Raw genomic sequence first — 18,166 nt, 5'->3', positions numbered from 1 at the left:
TTTGACTGAGGACTGATGAACCAGATGGCTGCACCAGGCTCCAATCTGATCTGGCAGAGTTTCTACAGCTAGATGCCCTTCCTAACACCAACCACTCTGAGTGTAGTGGGTGCTTTTACGTGCCACCCGCACGAGGGCCAGTCTCACGGTACTGGCAATGGCCATGCTCAAAATGGTGTTCTTTACGTGCAACCTGCACAGGAGCCAGTCCAGCGGCACTGGCAACGACGTACATGTACGTGTGTGTATATATATATATATATATATATATATATATATATAAAGAATAAAAAGTTTTGAATGGTACAACAATGCACTATATAACAAAAAATGGACTATATACCTGTTGTAATTTAGTTATCTATAATCCGATGATATTTTGGAATACAGGCTTGTGGGTGCTGGTGTCATGTACAAAGCACCCATATTGGTGCGATATAAATGCACCAATGCTCCAGTGCTGCTTGAAAGCACCCAGTACTCTGTAAAGTGGTTGGTGTTAGGAAGGGCATCCAGCCATAGAAACCATGCCAAAACAGACATAGAGCCTAGGCAGCACTTCATCTGGCCAGCTCTTGTCAAACCGTCCAACACATGCCAGCATGGAAAACAGATGTTAAATGATGATGATGATGATGATGATGATGATACTTGCCCAAGGTGCTACACAGTGGGACTAAACTTGTAACAATATGGTGGCAAAGTTAGTTTCTTAACCACACACACACACACACACATGCGCATGCAGGTGCATTTACACACACACAGACAGAAATCTGTGAAGATAGATTCTGTATAGTAAAGTACTTTGCGCCTTCCTCTAAAGTAAATTTTGGTGTCTTAACTACAAGAGAATATGCGAGTCATAGGCCAATTAACCAAAACGATGTTTTGATCTAATTGGATTTCACCAGCGGCTGTGTGATTAGAAACACGAGTCCAGTCTCAGATTACCAAGATTCACAACAAACCCCTTTGTTATGTAGATTCTACAATACAAGGAAACTTGTGCAACAGTTCACATTTGGGTATTCTACAATTTGTTTCAGTCAGTGGACGACAGAAATGCTGAAACACTGCCAGAATACATGTACTTAACTTATTGATATTTACTCATTGAACAGCTGAGTTACAGGACGTAAAGGAACATAAGACTACACACACCATCACCATGTTTACATCTGCTTTTCCATGCTGGCATGAGTTAGTAAGGACATTTTGAAGTAGTGTTTTACGACTGAATGCTCTTCCTACTTAGTCGCCCCCTCACAACACCCAGAATACAGTGAACATATTCTTACAAAAAAAAAAAAAAAAAACCCAGCCTGTGTTTATTTTATAATATGGCTACATAGTTAGGAAGCTTGAGTCTCAAACCACATGGTTTCAGGTTAAATCCCATGCGTGGTACCCTGGGCAAGTGTCTTCTGCTATAGCTTCAGGCCAACCAAAGCCTTATGATTGAATTTGATCATTGTGTGTATATATGTCAGTGAATGTGCTCGTAACTCCTATAACAGATAGGAGAGAATATCCCTAAAGCTTTGGTACAAGACACTTGTCCAAGCTGCTGCAGAATAAAGCATCAATAAACATCAACTTACTTATCATAATAGAGGACAAATTTTTCTTCTGCTGTGTCGGCCACTGCAGCTAAAGTAGAAACCACCTGTTCCAACACCAACTTGCGACCTTTCTCAACCAACTGAAACAAAGAAGAAAATGAAAAATAAAAATAAAGGAAGCTAAATGAATATAGTTTGTTCTGGGGTTACAATGCAGGACTTTTTGTAAAGCCAGGTTTTATGAAGAAGGGGATCAGTAATAAGCATTTTGCTATATCAGAAATAAAATTTTATAAACTTCAGTATACAGGCTTTAGTTATGTGTATGTCACTTACCTCGTGGAGCTTTTTATTCAGCACTTGTTCAAGCTTTCCTAGTATAGTATCGAGATATTCAAGGAGGATAGATTTGGGACAGTCATCACTGAAATTGACCAGAGCAGCTGCAGCATGGGCTTGGACACGGGGATTCTCATCATCATCCATAGTAAGCAGAAGGGCATCTACAACCTGGAAAAAGAAAATAATAATAATAATGATAATAATAATAATAATAATAATAATAATAATAATAATAATTGCTTCTAATTTAGTACAAGACAAGCAATTTTGAGGGAGGGGAGTGAGATGACTCCATCAACCCCAGTAACTGATTAGAACTTTAATTTATTGACCTCTGAAGAGATGAAAAGCAAAGGTGACCTCAGCATGATCTGAACACAAAATGTGAAGAGAAGAAAGAAATACAGCAATGCAGGTTTTCTGCCAATTCTGCCAAATCACCACAATAATGATGATGATGATGATGATGATGATGATGATGATGATAACAGCAACATCAATGATTTAATAGAGTGTATAGCAAAGAAATTGAGAAAACTGAATGCTATCAGGACCGAGATGGAGAGGTGAAAAGATTGTGGAAAGCCAAGGTGACAAATGTTCCTGTGGTAACTAGCACACTTGACACACACCATCCAACTGTTACGTAAAATACCGAAGGATATTGGAATTGAAGCAGGCTTTGTCGACCAGCAGGAAAATGTCATTCTGTAATGTTGCAAGAATCCTAAGAAAATTTCTTGAGATTTGGCTGGTGTCGTAAGAGGCTTGCTTACCAACCACATGGTTCTGGGTTCTGGGTTCAGTCCCACTGCATAGCATCTTCTACTATCACCTCGGACTGACCAAAGACTTGTGAGTGGATTTGATAGACAGAAACTGAAAGAAGCCTGTTTGTGTGTGTGTGTGTGTGCGTGTGACAACTAATGATGGTGTGTTTACATCCCTGTAACTTAGCAGTTCGGCAAAAGTGACCGATAGTATAAGTGCTAAGCTTACAAAGAATAAGTCCTGGGGTCGATTTATTCGACTAAAGGCAGTGCTCCAGCATGGCTGTAGTCAAATGACTAAAACAAGTAAAAGAGTGGAAGAGTTAGTCTAAAGATAACTTCCCTGCTAACTAAAATAGCATATAATAGCCTCATGGTGATGTTGATCCTTTTTACTAAAGGCACAAGGCCTAAAATTTGGGGATAAAAGGCTAGTTAATGACATCAACCCCAGAGCTCAACTGGTACTTTTATTAACCTTTAGAGAAGGAAAAGTAATGTCAATCTCGGCAGAATTTGAAACCAGAACACAGTGAGGAAGACATACCAGAAAGCATTTCTGTCAGCTTACCACAACAACAATGATGGTGCCACTGCCCTATTTTGGCAGCTAAACCTCAAGCCTTCAACAAAGAGTATAATTTCAGAAGAGAACTAATGAATATTTTCTTAGTTAAGCAGATACCACAATAGTCAGTATATGAATAGGAACAGACTGGTCAGGTACTCTTGTATTGACCGAAATAGTGAAGTGGGTGCTTAACATACTTGATCTAGTAAGCGAAGGAATTTTAATTTTAAATAAACTTATGAAAACAAACAGTATATAAATAACTAATTCTGGTCAAAAAATATAAGGGAGACAACTCTGAAACTCTGATTAACTAAAACTTAATTAAATATGGAATGCAGTGAAGAGCATTACAGTGCCAACTCCTAAATTCTTGACTAATCAAGATTTTGGTCCCTGGTTATAAAAATTTCATTTTACATCAATTACTTGTCATTTGTAGATTTAAGAGCTTAAATAAAACCTTGCAGATGAATCTTTTACAGACTTGTTTATAATGACTAATTTACTATATGAAATAACAATTAATAAAAGCATCATGTTATTTTTCATTTTCTTTTTTTAGTGTTAAAAATATTTCTATCTTAAGGAAGACTTGGAACACTTGTTTTAAGACAACCACTGAAAGACAAAGTAAAAATGATATTCATGTTTCTATGTGAAATGCTATGAAGATGAATATATGCTGCCTTGATTCCTAGTGGAGTGTGCTTGAAACTCATAAAGTGTTGTACTAGTAGTCTTAGGCTGTAAACAACTCAACCGTTTATGAACAAGAGTTAATATTTTTGTTGTTATACAAAGTGGTATCAAAAGCTTCCGAGACTAGTTATATTTAATTTTAAAAAATCAACTTATTTTAACATCATCTCCTTTGAAATAAAATGGTGACCTTTGAGCTGCATTTTGATCTTAAGGATGGAGAGCTTGACATCATGTGATGTCAAGACAAGGAGACACGGCACATAAAAGACACCATTTCGAGCGTGGCCGTTTTCGTGCGGGTGACACGTAAAAGCACCCACTACACTCTCTGAGTGGTTGGCGTTAGGAAGGGCATCCAGCTGTAGAAACTCTGCCAAATCGGACTGGAGCCTGGTGTTGCCATCCGGTTTCACCAGTCCTCAGTCAAATCGTCCAACCCATGCTAGCATGGAAAGCGGACGTTAAACGATGATGATGATGATGATGATGATGAAACTGATAAAAATCAATATATCATAACAACCAACTGCCAGCCTGTTACAGCTGAACACTGATGAGCATATTGATACATACAGTAAAATGAAGAGATAATTCCCTCTGAGGGATAAACAGGGACAGTAGAAGAGGTAGAAGAGAGAAGCTTCGTTACCTTATCATGAAATTTCTTTTGAAAGCATGGACCAAAATCAGTAGAGAGCTGACCAAGTGCATTGCACGTAGCATAACGTACTCGTGGATGCTGCAAGAGAGGAAAAGTGACACACAAGATTTATAATGATTTCACACGAAAATAATACACATCAATGACCTATAATATAAAAATATGAAAACAAATACACATGCATACTAAAGGTAACTTAAATAACCCTGAGACAAACTCAATATCTGAAAATCACAAGGTTACCAGGTTACTTATATAATATCTTCATGTCATGGATTAACAAAGCTAGACTGCAATGATTTCCCAACAACTTTCTCCATGTTCATAGAAAGATTTAAGTTCAGTGATGTACGTAAATGAAATACTCTTTGGTAATACAGCACTCATACAGTTATGCGTGATGTGTATTACTCCCTTTATCCAAAAGAAATACCACAAGGCATTTATTCTGATACTCTAACAACTTTGCTGCATACAACCATCACCCCCCGAAATAATAACAAATATAGTAATAGTTAATTTTCTACACAGACACAAGACTAGAAATTTTTGGCAACTCACCTTGATGAAAAACTCTCACCAATTTATGGGAAAAGGTAGGATCGAGAGCACGGACAGATTAGTTGTTTGAGAATGTATTAGGTACAACCTGATTGGACCTTCAATCCAAGTCCCATGCAATACTCAACCAACCACAACACAAAACTAAACCAATGTTCAAAACTCACATGATAGGTAAATCCTGGGCTGTGGAGTTGAAACAAAAAACTTCGACTCCGACTCCTCTACTATTGGCACCTCCGACTCCTATTTATGCTATGAAGTGATTGTGGTCTACATATCTCATAAAGCATATGCATACACTTAGGCCATATATGTTATAACTGGTTTGTAGTAAAGAATATAGATGAGTCAGAGTTATATAGTTTTACTGACTCCAACTCCAGCTACCCCTTAATTGTTTCCAACTCTGTCTCCAGAGCCCTGGGTTAAATCGACATTTCATTACAGATTAACATGCTGAGCCTATAAAAGGCCGATTGTCTTCAATATGCCATAATGGAAATTGGTCTCACTACACTCTTGACCCAGTATATGACTGGTACATTATTTAATCGACCCGAGAAGGACGAAAGGCAAAGTTGATTTTGGTGGGATCTGAACCCAGAATTTAAGGAGCCACAGCTAAATATCACAAGGCTTTGTCTGACACTATGAAGGTTGTACCAATCTACTGCCTTCATAATAACAATGAAGATATTAATAAGAAAATGAAACACAGGTTAACCCTTTAGATTAATGTTTATCAACACATTATTTTTGATAGCATGGCACCCAGCATCACCAAATCACAAAACTCTATTCTTCAGAGTTTGAATATGTTACCATGTTTATATGCACTTTGAAGTAATCAGATCCTGGATTCTTAATCAGGAATTGAAACCTCAGCCTGAATATTCCAGCAAGCTTCTTTCCTTTGTTCTCTGAATCTGCACTCGGAGATTTATGAGAGTCAGCTGTAAAGTGTTAACATCTTGGATTAAGTTTAGACAAGTTATGAAATACCCTTTGTTACAGTGACTTAGTTTAGCAATGGGACTGTTATAAATATGGAACACTAAACAAAATTCTCTCTTTCATACTGATCTGGTGCTTATAGAAGAGGTAACACACCTGCTTTCTTTCCCCAGCTCTGTCAGAGAGTTAAGATCTCTCTCTCTCTCTCTTTACTCAGTGGCTGTCACAGAACTAACATATCCCTCTTACTTTCTCAATAACTTTCAGAGAGGTAAATTTTCTTTTCTCTCCTTTTTCATCAGCCACCTAATAGTAGACTACAATGACCAGAGATATCTATATGAGAGACAACAGAACTACAACCAGCCTTTATGTATTAACAACTCAAAAGTAGTTGTTTGTCTCATAACAGTAAATAAAAGTTATGTTAACTGATATTTCTTCTGTCATCTATTTCTATGACCAATGAATTTACCAACACACAGCCTTTCCATGCTTACTAAACTTCATCAACATCTTGAGCACAATTCTCCTGATAACATAAAACACACTTATGTCTACAATCCATCCGTCACACACTCACCAACATGACAGCTACGGGCATTAAATTAACCTGCAACAAACAAAAAATAGATCTTACCGGATCTTTCAGATAAGGTAACACAGTTTCAACAATATTGGCTAGCATTTGCTCCATTTGGGTATGGCAGCCTTCACCACAAGCAGAAATGGCCATTAATGCGGCATGTCGGCAACGCCAATCAGCTGTGGAAGAATAAATTTCTTGTAATTAGTGAATACAAATCATTTTTACTCATGTATAATGTAAAAAATTTAATACAAAATATCATGGTCGATATTGGGTTTGGATAGCATTATTGTTACAATGTGGATCCTCGTTTGCTTGTATGTTATTGTTGGCACTGTAATATTTTTGTTGCCACTATTATGTTGTGGTGGTGTTCTGCGTCTTATTATCTTTTATTTGTCTATCGTGCTATCGCTGATAGTTCCGCAAGACAATGACTTTGAAACATCTACCTTGACGGTAACTTGAACTTGTATACAACACATAACTGACATTGACTCCAACTGAGAACTCATACAATGACCAAACTACTACTGACTTTCTATGACATAGTGGCTGACTCATTCATACCACTTTGTCACGTGGAAAGGAGAGTACCATTTTCACTGCAACAATTAAACAAGTGAAAAATGAAAAAGAAAGGATAAAATAATATGAGATAGCATTGTTCTCAAAAAATTATGGTATCTTCATTTTGGTAAGTACTGCTCTTAGACCATAAAATCTATAATAAATGTATGAAAGAAAAAACAAAGAACATGGAATCAACTCTAGCTAGGATCTAGTGAGTTTCATACTTGGGTTTTTGATTAATTTTAGAAAATCAAATCAAGGTTTTGATTGTGTTTAAAATAGCCTTGCCTAAAGATAAAAAAACATTTCTGAAATTCAACAAAAGGGTTTGTTTGTTTTTTTTGGGTTTTTTTTTCAATTTAATCAGTTGTGGGGGATGGGCATGCAGAGTGGGGGAGGGGCGTAACTTAGAGACTAGTAGTGCTGGGTACATGTATTTAAGGCCATGGGTTTAGTACCTGAACTGGACAGCACAGTGTGTCCAAAAGCAAGACACTTCATACTCCAATCAACTCAAGCAGATGAGTTGAAATGCAGCCCTTCTTCCAGCTGATACATGATAGATGTCCTGCTGGGTTAAAGTTGATAGGACCAAGAGGGTGTCAATACCTGATCACAACTAGATAAGCAGCTAAAACAATTAGCAATAACATGGAACAGGCTACAAAATGATACTTGCTTGTGAGTGGCTGCTGTAATTCTAGTTGTGTGTGTCCATTCAAGTCAACTTGGCCCCATTTTAATGGGCCCAATTAGATAAGGTGAAAAGTCAAAGTTGACTCAGGTGAGATTGAGATAAAAATAGTTTAAACTATATTATCTTGTCTCAGATCATGTGGCACTTGATTACACAGCCATTGTGAGACAAAAAACAGCAAAAAGAGGTGGGCGTCAATATTAGGAAAATATTTTTAAAAAAAAGAAAAAGGATGTGGGAAGACAAGGGTGAAATAGGGTAGAAAAAGGGTTTTAATATTTACCATTGCTCAACATCTGAGGTATATGAGATACAATGGGAGGCAAAATAGTTTTGCCCCCCAAAGCACAGGCAAGACGATCCAGTGCATTCTCACCGACTATGGCATTACTGGAGAGAAAGAAAGAATGGAAAAATTAGAAGACATTGATACATATAATACATAAGGTCTTAGGGCAGCTTGTGAACAGAATGTGGCTCTTTGAAATGTGTCATCAATGTGTTGTCTAAATTCATTAGAGCACTACAATTAACCCTTTGCCTAGCCAAAGCATTTTCATCAATTTGCCCTCGTGCTTGTTTTCAGACACTTAGCTAACCCTTTTTGTTTCATACTTTTTGAGTAATATAAGTCCCAAGTTACTTTGGTGGTTGGCAAAAATTGGAAATGCGTATCATCTATGATGCATGGACATTGTGGAAATATGTCATGCGTGATATATGACAGGCAAAGGGTTAACTGTTTCAGACGAAAACCCACTGAAATCACTCCTGGTTCAATGATGCAAGATATCCAGTTCTTAAGATGCTCAGAATAAATTTTAAATCTTCCATCATAATTTACCAAAGAACCTTCCATTCATTTATATTCTAAACATTACATCACTTTAAGAATGGAAAGTTACTTTGCGAAATTCTACCAATTTCTTGGTCATTTTAAAATACAACTGAAACATATATAAGCAAAGTATTTATTGGAAATATGGTAATGAGACAGTAAATGAAAAGGTTAACCTCACTAAAAAAAAAGGAAGAAAAGACAAAAAGAAACTTGAGAATGTTGAAAGAGGTTAAATCTAATCTAATTAATCTGATGAAAGATGAAATCAAAATGTTTCAATACTGATGTTCTCAAAGTAAATTTAAATTTTAAATGGTATTTATATCTTAAGTGGCATAGTACCTTTCTATGTCATCGTCATCAGCTTCATCTTTTTGGGCCCAATCAGGATCCTCTTCAAGGTCCACCATAAGTGCAAGTGTTTCAGGAACTGAGTAGAAATGAAATAAAAAAAAAATTTGAAAAATCCACAATTAAAACAGATCAAAATACATGCAAGCATCACATCCTCATTATTTTAATACTAGCCGACCCCATGCCATCAAAAATGACAGCCAATTGTAGTATTTTATGTATAAATAAGGTACATAATAATCATAGACACAAACATTCACATACTTCCCTTGTACATGCACACACATACATGTACTCAAACAGAGTTGAAATGCTGTTTGAGTTTTCTCTTCAGCATTGAACGTCCACCATCCCATTTCCATTGCACACACACACCTCCCTTTTACATACACACACATATACTCACACAGAGTTGAAACACTGATTTTTTTTCACCCCTTCCTTCTTTATTCATCTATCACCCCTTTCTTTCTCATTCATATGTTGTGACGGAGAAAAACATAAGATACACGATGCGCTCTTTGCCACTTCTTTTCTCTCACTCTCTCTCAGTCAGAGCTATTACTCTCACTACTTCTTCACTGAATTAGTACTTTCTCTCCTCCCCGTTTACTTATACTACTCTTTCTCCTACCCTATGATTTTGGACAAATATATATATATATATATGTGTGTGTGTGTGTGTGTGTGTATATATATATATATATATATACACACACACACACACACACAAACAAATATATAGAAACACTATGCTCATTATTATATTAGGAGATTCACTTTCCCATGCTTGCATGGGTCAAATGGAATTTAGCCTTCCTGTTTCAAGCAAGATAATATTTCTCCATGGCAGAGACACTTCCTTACAACTCTTGTGTAATGTCAAGAAAGGAGAGTGTCAGAACAAGGGGACAAACATTACATACATGAAAAAATAAAACTGTCCACATGTCTATACACACATCGCTTTTGTATTTGCTGAGCACAGTTACTGATGTGAAATCAATTGTGTTAAAACAAATGTTGTTGCACTTTGAGAGGTTCATTTTTCAAATAATAAAGTGCAATAATTGCATTTCACTTCTTTATATGACTGAGTTCATTAACTCATCAATTGTCTGACCAATCTTTCAGTTGGTTTATCAGAATTCTTTTGCTGCAGTCTCTAACCTCATCAATGCCCCCTCCCCCCACCCTTTTTTCCTGTGCTAATGTACCCTTCCTGCTAGGTTCCACACACTACTGAAGTATTAAACAATGGCTACATGGCTACAAGTGGCCAGAGACAGACAACAGTGGAAGGACTCAAGAGAGGGGTTCCTCTTTCAGTAGTGATGAAGCTCTGGATATTGGATGTTGGAAACAATTGAGATGTTCAGCTACTCTGACAACCACTTTAATCACAGGTTTTGTTAATGAATGGATTTGAACTCAACACTCTCACTTACATTATAACATTGCTGCTTACCACAGCAAACAATACTACCTCATGGCCCCAATTTAAAGTAATGTGGGGGGGGGGATCATTTAGAGCCAAAAGGCATTCTCAGTGTAGCCCGAGTGATGAAACCTCACTCTTCAATCCTTTAAACAGTAGACCAACCCTGAACAATTTAGTGGCAAGATCATCATCATCATCATCGTTTAACGTCCGCCTTCCATGCTAGCATGGGTTGGACGATTTGACTGAGGACTGGTGAAACCGGATGGCAACACCAGGCTCCAATCTAATTTGGCAGAGTTTCTACAGCTGGATGCCCTTCCCAACGCCAACAGATGTATGTACAATTAGGCAGCGAGCTGGCAGAAACGTTAGCACGCCGAGCGAAATGCTTAGCGGTATTTCGTCTGCCGTTACGTTCTGAGTTCAAATTCCTCCGAGGTTGACTTTGCCTTTCATCCTTTCAAGGGGTCGATGTAATCGACTTAATACTTTTGTCTGTCCATGTTTGTCCCCTTGTGGGCAATAAAGAAATAAGGTATTTCATCTGTCTTTCTGAGTTCAAATTTCGCCAAGGTCGACTTTGCCTTTCATCCTTTCGGGGTCGATTAATTAAGTACCAGTTACGCACTGGGGTCGATGTAATCGACTTAATCCCTTTTGTCTGTCCTTGTTTGTCCCCTCTATGTTTAACCCCTTGTGGGCAATAAAGAAATAAGATGTATGTACAATATTCAGGAGCTGTAACATAATGCAACTCACCCAAATTTGGGATGTACTTCCAGTTTTTGCGCACCATAGCAGCAGCTGTTTCTGACAGAGCAACAATTACTTCTAGTGACAGTTGCCGTCGATGATCATCAGCTTCTCGATTGGACACTACCTGGGTAACAAAACAAACAAGAAAGAAATTACTTCTTCTAGCATATATTCTGCTTTTCATTCATCGTCCTAAAAATATTATCATTCATAATATGGAACGTAATCCTAGATACTCTATAACGATAAACGTCGCCCTTTCAAAGCCTAGCCAGGCTCATGGGCCTGGTTTCCCGGTTTCTATGGCGTCTGTGTTCCCCCCAGCTGGACGGGACGCCAGTCCATCGCAGCGTTACTCAAGAAAAAGGAAAAAAGAGTGAGAGAAAGTTGGGGCGAAAGAGTACAACAGGGGTCGCCACCAGCCCCTGCCGGAGCCACATGGAGCTTAGGTGTTTTCGCTCAATAAACACTCACAACACCCGGTCTGGGAATCGAAACCGCGAGTTCGCTGCCCTAACCACTGGGCCATTGCACCTCCACAGATACTCTATACCTGACTAAAACATCATAGCAGAACACCTCAGATGAGGGCTGACCAAGCCTAAACTACCTTCAATTTATAGCAGACCTGCTTTTACACACACAACTTTAAGCTTCTTTCCTAAACAAGCATAGTAGTAGGATGGTTTTTCAAATATTGGATCCTCATCATTTCAACATCCACTGTATTATATTTGTATGGGTCAAACAAAATTTGTTAAGGCAACTTTTCTACAGCTGGAGGCCCTTTCTGTTGCCAACCCTCACTTGTTCCTCAGACAGATAATATTCCCTAAAGCCAGACATGTTTTCCATGGCAGACTGGGAATGAACATTGCTTGTGTGAAAGTGATGCTCACTTACAACCAACAGGCAATGTCAAGACAAAGGTACACACACATGCACGTACACACATTTTTCAGTTCCTGTCTTGCCCAAGATGCTGCACAGTGGGACTGAACCCAAGACCACATAGCTGGGAAGCAAGCTTAAAACTTTAGCATTTAAACCAGCCATATCTGGCTAAAATATCCTGCCTCTTGTATGTTCAAACAGGCCAGATCCAATATTTCACACCTACCCTACAATTCTTGGATATGCCTGCAGAACACAATCCCATGTTATCTCTATACAGCAGATAGTGGATTAAGTTTTGGCTAGAGCTTCTATGATGGAGCAAGACAAATGTATTTATCAAGTACAATGATAAACTGGTTCACTTCTGAATGTTACACCCTTCTCTAACACATATTGCCTGAAGCCATCATAAATCATCATCATTTTAATGTCCACTTTTCCATTCTGGCATGGGTCAGGCAGAATTCAATGAGGCAGATTTTGTATGTCCAGATGCCCTTCCTGTTGCCAACCCTCACCTAGTGCCAAGCAAGGTAATATTTCTCCCAACTCCAGATGTTTTTCTCGGATGCCTAGAAATGGACAGCATTTGACAGTATGATGATGACATTTGTTTGCAACCATCATGCCATGACAAGGGTACACAACACGCAAACACATACATACACACACAACAGGTATCTTTCATTTTTCATCTATCAAATCAACTCACAAGGTTTTGGTAAGCCCGGGGCTGTTGCAGAAGGCTCTTGCCCAAGGGGCCAGAGAGTGGGATTGAACCGGAAACCATATTGTCAAGAAATCAAATTGAACCACTGGGAAACCTAAATATTAATTTTAGAATCATCATCCCTCAATTTTCATTATCAGAGTTGAAAGCAAAAGATACATGCAAACTTAAAAGGACAAAGTTTGATCAGGATAAGCAAAATTGAGAAGAACACACAAAGGAAAATAAAATAAATGATAATGAAAACTTTCAATAACTACCTTCATACAGAATGGCAGTATTAATTCTAAATGACTTCGCAGGAATTTGGGCACATTGTCAGCTAGTTCAATCAGGCATTTAACAAGGCAGTCCTCATGGTCGGAATTTACACTTTCTGCTACTCCCTATAGAAATAAAAAAAAAAACATCCTTTATTGAATACACACATATACATATATATACATGGACACACAAACCCCAACCACTCTTGTATTGGTTAACATGTTTGTTTGATCGGCAGGTGGATATAGTTTAATTTCAGGTAATAAAAGTATAACATTTTTTTCTTTTAGAATTCCGTTCATTACAAACAAGTAACGTTTTTAACAACCATTTTTCCATGCTTGCATAGGTCAGATAAACAGACAGAATTCATTGAGGTAGATCATAACAAGAAAGGCATCAAGCACTAGATTTTCTAAAGTTAGATGCCTTTCCTGTCATTAACCTCACCTATTTCCAGATCGTTTCTCACAGAAAACTAAAACAATGAATACCACTTGTTTTACAATAAGTGCGCAATGTTAAGACAAGGACACAAACACACATATACAACAGGTTTCTCACAGTTTTCATTTATCCAAATCCACTCACAAGGTTGTGGTTGGCCTGAGGTTATAGTAGAAGAAACTTGTTGAAGGTACCAATCAGTAGAACTTGGCTTGGCAGCATCTAGTGAGCTGCAAGACTGTGTCAAGCTCCAGTGTCAGTTTATTTATTACCTCCGCTTTAGCGAAAGTGGAGGTATTGTTTATGGTCATGTTTGTTTGTTTGTCCACGGACAAGATATCTCAAGAACCACTGGATGGATTAGGATGAAACTTTCAAGGATGTTTGGCCTCGTGACTGGCACGAACTGATTAGATTTTGGGATCGATCCAGTATCGGACAAGGATTCTGGATTATTTTTCTGTTTTATTTTTTTTTTACTTCATTTTTGTGAGCGGCCGGGTTCATTTGTAGTATTCTTGTTTGTGAGAGCAGTCAAGTTTATTTCAGATATTCTCATTTTAAAAATCATCTCTGGCTAATTGTTGAGAGAAGACATTGGTGTTGCCTTGGCGGCGACTTGCACTCTCTGAGTGCTCTTGTTCTGATTGTTTTCAAGTGATTATGCATTATCTCATAGCTTCGAGATTTCGATGATGTTATTGTAGGGTAGATGTGAGAGGCCAAATCTGGCGTAATGATTTTGCCTGCAGGTCACTGATTCATCATATATATATATAATGATAATGTACATAATCTAAATATATAATTAAAAACTAACATAAAAAAAATACTACTCTTTAATAGAAATTCTTGAAACAAAATCAGAAAGTCAACAAATTAAAAAATTTACCAATAACTTACATTTATAATACCAGGAAGAAGTTCTCTGAAGTGGTTCAGAACATTTAACTGTTTTTCATTTGCTATTATAAATGCAGTTGTAGCATGAACAGCTTCATACCGAACCTAATGAAATACAAATGAGCAAATAATTAGTAAAAACAATCAAGTGTGAAGAGACAGGAAAAAGAGAAAGGGTGTGGTGTTGAAATTTTTTTTTAGATAGTTAATACAACAATGAAACTTCAAATGATTAAGACCAGTGCTTCTCAAAGTAATTGATACCGCCCCCTGCAGGGTGATGGAAAATTTTTATATGGGCTCTAGGGACTGTGGGGATATATACATGAACCACAGCACAAAAAGTATGTGTCTTAGTTTTACTAAATTCTTCATTATCTTAAAATTTATTAGAAAAAAAAGCAGTTTATTTTAACAAAAGGATTGAAGTACAATAATTCAGTTTGGATTAATCAAATTAGCAAAGGAAAACAAAAGAAATTTTAAATTAAATTATTAAAAAAAAACTTGACTCACATCAATTGTTTTGTCTTGTAAACACACTCCCAACATTCTTTTAATGGTATCCAAATGCTGATTTTGGGCAACACCAAAAACTCCAGGAACAGAGCTGAAATAGAAGTCAAATATTTACATTTAGAAATAAAACCTAAAGTAGAATATATAATAAATAATATATAACCTCAACTTAAATAGAAGACAGTGCACAAGTGGGCTGAGTGTTAAAGATATCTCCCCCATGTGTGCAGAAGCAGTGATTACCCTAAAAATCCATGTAATTTGCGCACCTGTGTAATTTAAGCAGGTGATTTTCAGGTTAAAATTTGTTAAAAAAAGGCTTCTAATCATGTAAAATTCACACCCAAATTTTTTCAGAATTGCTGATATAGCCAGGGGGAAAAGGTTTGCAATTTAGTTGTATTTAGCGTAATTTCACTTACTTATGATTAGATTTTATTAAATTTTCATTAAATAAAAATAATTTCTGTTTAATGGGTATCACATTGAAAGCTATTAAATTACAAAGTGTTTGTGTTGTTTATAATAAACCGTATTTTACATTTCTTGCCCACAAGAGATTATGTCCAATCTTTAGCATACTGCTGTATGTCTTCTCAAATCATGATCACAGGAAAAGTTGTTGATAAGAATTACCAACAAAAACAAACCTGATAAATACACACAGGTGTTGCAAATTAAGTTTGATTACCAATAAACAGCTTGGATGATACTTTACTCAACCGACAGAGGAAAGTGGCTGATCAAACTGATTATGTAAACAGAATTATTTTCCGCCTATTCTTGTCGGAACCTTTGATACAGAGTATCAAAATTTTAATCCCTTTCACGCTTACAAAATGTCAAGCAAACTTAAAAATTTGTCATTACCGTTATTGTTAGTATAGGTAGAACTTATGAATCGCTTACTGCGAAGGAGGAATTAAATATGTTGAACATGCATTTGAATGTGGCAATAGAGCTGCAGGAAGGCGTTTTAATGTTAATGAAGCCAATATTCAAAATTGACGTAAACAGTACGACAAACTTAAAACTGTGCCTAGTAATAAACAGACAAAAATAGAAACATACAATCAAGATTATCCATATCACTATATATGTCAATGGTGCTCCATTGTCATAGGTAGAAACTCCAAGCAATATAAAATATGACCCAGACCATGTTTACCTGCATGAACATTAGACTTCAAAAAGTAATTAACCATTTAATGGTTTTAATAAATTTATACAGAAAAAGTAAGCAATTATACAATCTAGCACAAAAAATAAAATTCAACTTCATTATATTTAAGCCATTATATTTTTCTGTGAAAACCTATTCTGACATTAAATGAGTCAAGTCTACATTTTGTACGTCTCTTTTCAACAAAAAAATCTGGAAATGATCTACTCATGTAATTTACACACCCACTAAAGTTTATGTTTATTTTTGCAAAAAAAAAGTGTGAAAATTACATGGGTTTTTACGGTATGCTGTGCAGACATTGGAGTACTACACAGTCTTCTGACTCGTTAGATCCTTGTCAACCCATGCCAGCATGGAGAACAACTGCTAAAAGATGTGAATGAAAACACTTATTTGGTAGTGGAAGAGTATTGAATGCTGAGAGTGAAAGATATCTCATGATAAAAAATAAGTGGTGAGGCCTCAGGTCTTAGGATGATGGGGGCCACATAAACAAGATGACATGACCAAATATCTTCTGTTTTTAGTGGCTGCCACCGCCACCACCACTACTATCATTTATTAAGAATCATATCAGAGTGTATCCTATCTTTTAACTTACTACGATGTAGTTAAGCGATATCTCCACCTCAGCTGGATACAATGCTGATCTGTTAATGATTTGTTAGACTATTACACAGCACTTCTATTGTGAATCATAAGGGCACATCCAAGTTTTCAACTTAACTATGCAGTCGAGGAATGTCTCCACCTCAAAATGGATAGCATGCCAGTATGCATCAGGCATTGTTGTTGAGAGAATTGCAAGACAGGACCATTGCAAGCTTTCTTATAAAAAAAACTCCTTAATTATACCTCACTATCTGTTTCTAGACAAGTAAATTGGATCAGCAACGTTAATAAATGTATATTCTTTTATTTGTTTCAGTCATTTGACTGTGGTCATGCTGGAGCACCCAGGACTTATTCTTTGTAAGCCTAGTACTTATTCTATAGGTCTCTTTTGCCGAACCACTAAGATATGGGGACGTAAACATACCAACGTTGTCAAAACAATGGTGGGGGCACAAACAGACACACACACACACATATTGAAGAGCGCAGGCTCAAGATGTAAAAGACTTTCTCGCTTTCCCAAGCATCAAACTTATACACCTGCTTGTTGTTCATACACCTGTCTCTGTCTTTTGTTTTTCTGTAAATTTCAACCATATATATATATATATATATATATGACAAGCTTCTTTCAATTTCTGTTTACCAAATCCACTCACAAGGCTTTGGTCGGCCTGAGGCTATAGTAGAAGGCACTTGTCCCGCCAAGGTGCCACGCAGTGGGACTGAACTCAGAACCATGTGGTTGGTAAGCAAGCTACTTACCACACACCCATAAGCGACATATATATATAACAATGCCAGTCTTGTAAAATGAAATTCCCAGTTTAACTGGTAAACCACCATCCCACTGACTCAGTGAACTGTGGTTAGCTTGAAATATATTTCCAATATTATTCACCTGATACAACTGATTGGTATACCTCACTCATTCGAGTTATTGGCTAAAAAGAAATCAATATTGATTTTTATGGGGGTTGGGGGGAGATCCAGATCAAAAGTGTTCAAAATCAATATAGTTGTTGTTGCTAGCAAAAGCTATTTGTTATTTTAGTATTCCATTTCATGCTGCAATGTTGCTAAAAGGAAAAACAAGATTCAGTTAGCTAGTCAACACTAATGATTGTAATCTACTGAACTAACAAGTGTTTATATATATATATATATATATATATATCCATGCTAGCATGGAAAGCGGACGTTAAACGATGATGATGAT

General features: G+C 37.0%; 1 protein-coding gene across 1 annotated transcript in view; it reads right to left on the bottom strand.

Moving 5' to 3' along the window:
• LOC106877198 (importin-5) overlaps positions 1-18,166 on the bottom strand; it is a 101,749-nt gene that overhangs the window by 25,327 nt on the left and 58,256 nt on the right. Inside the window, exons 5-14 of the mRNA XM_014926042.2 lie at positions 15,144-15,237; positions 14,628-14,732; positions 13,274-13,399; positions 11,390-11,510; positions 9,175-9,262; positions 8,275-8,381; positions 6,773-6,897; positions 4,603-4,692; positions 1,902-2,075; positions 1,605-1,705 (exon numbers count right to left, since the gene is read on the bottom strand). Of these exons, the coding sequence (XP_014781528.1) occupies positions 1,605-1,705; positions 1,902-2,075; positions 4,603-4,692; positions 6,773-6,897; positions 8,275-8,381; positions 9,175-9,262; positions 11,390-11,510; positions 13,274-13,399; positions 14,628-14,732; positions 15,144-15,237 (1,131 nt within the window). The remainder of the gene's footprint in view (positions 1-1,604; positions 1,706-1,901; positions 2,076-4,602; positions 4,693-6,772; positions 6,898-8,274; positions 8,382-9,174; positions 9,263-11,389; positions 11,511-13,273; positions 13,400-14,627; positions 14,733-15,143; positions 15,238-18,166) is intronic.

Source organism: Octopus bimaculoides, chromosome 9 (genome assembly GCF_001194135.2).
Source record: "Octopus bimaculoides isolate UCB-OBI-ISO-001 chromosome 9, ASM119413v2, whole genome shotgun sequence".
Taxonomy (NCBI): domain Eukaryota; kingdom Metazoa; phylum Mollusca; class Cephalopoda; order Octopoda; family Octopodidae; genus Octopus; species Octopus bimaculoides.
The sequence above is the reverse complement of the archived record's forward strand: the minus strand, read 5'-3'. Positions and strand labels throughout refer to the sequence as shown.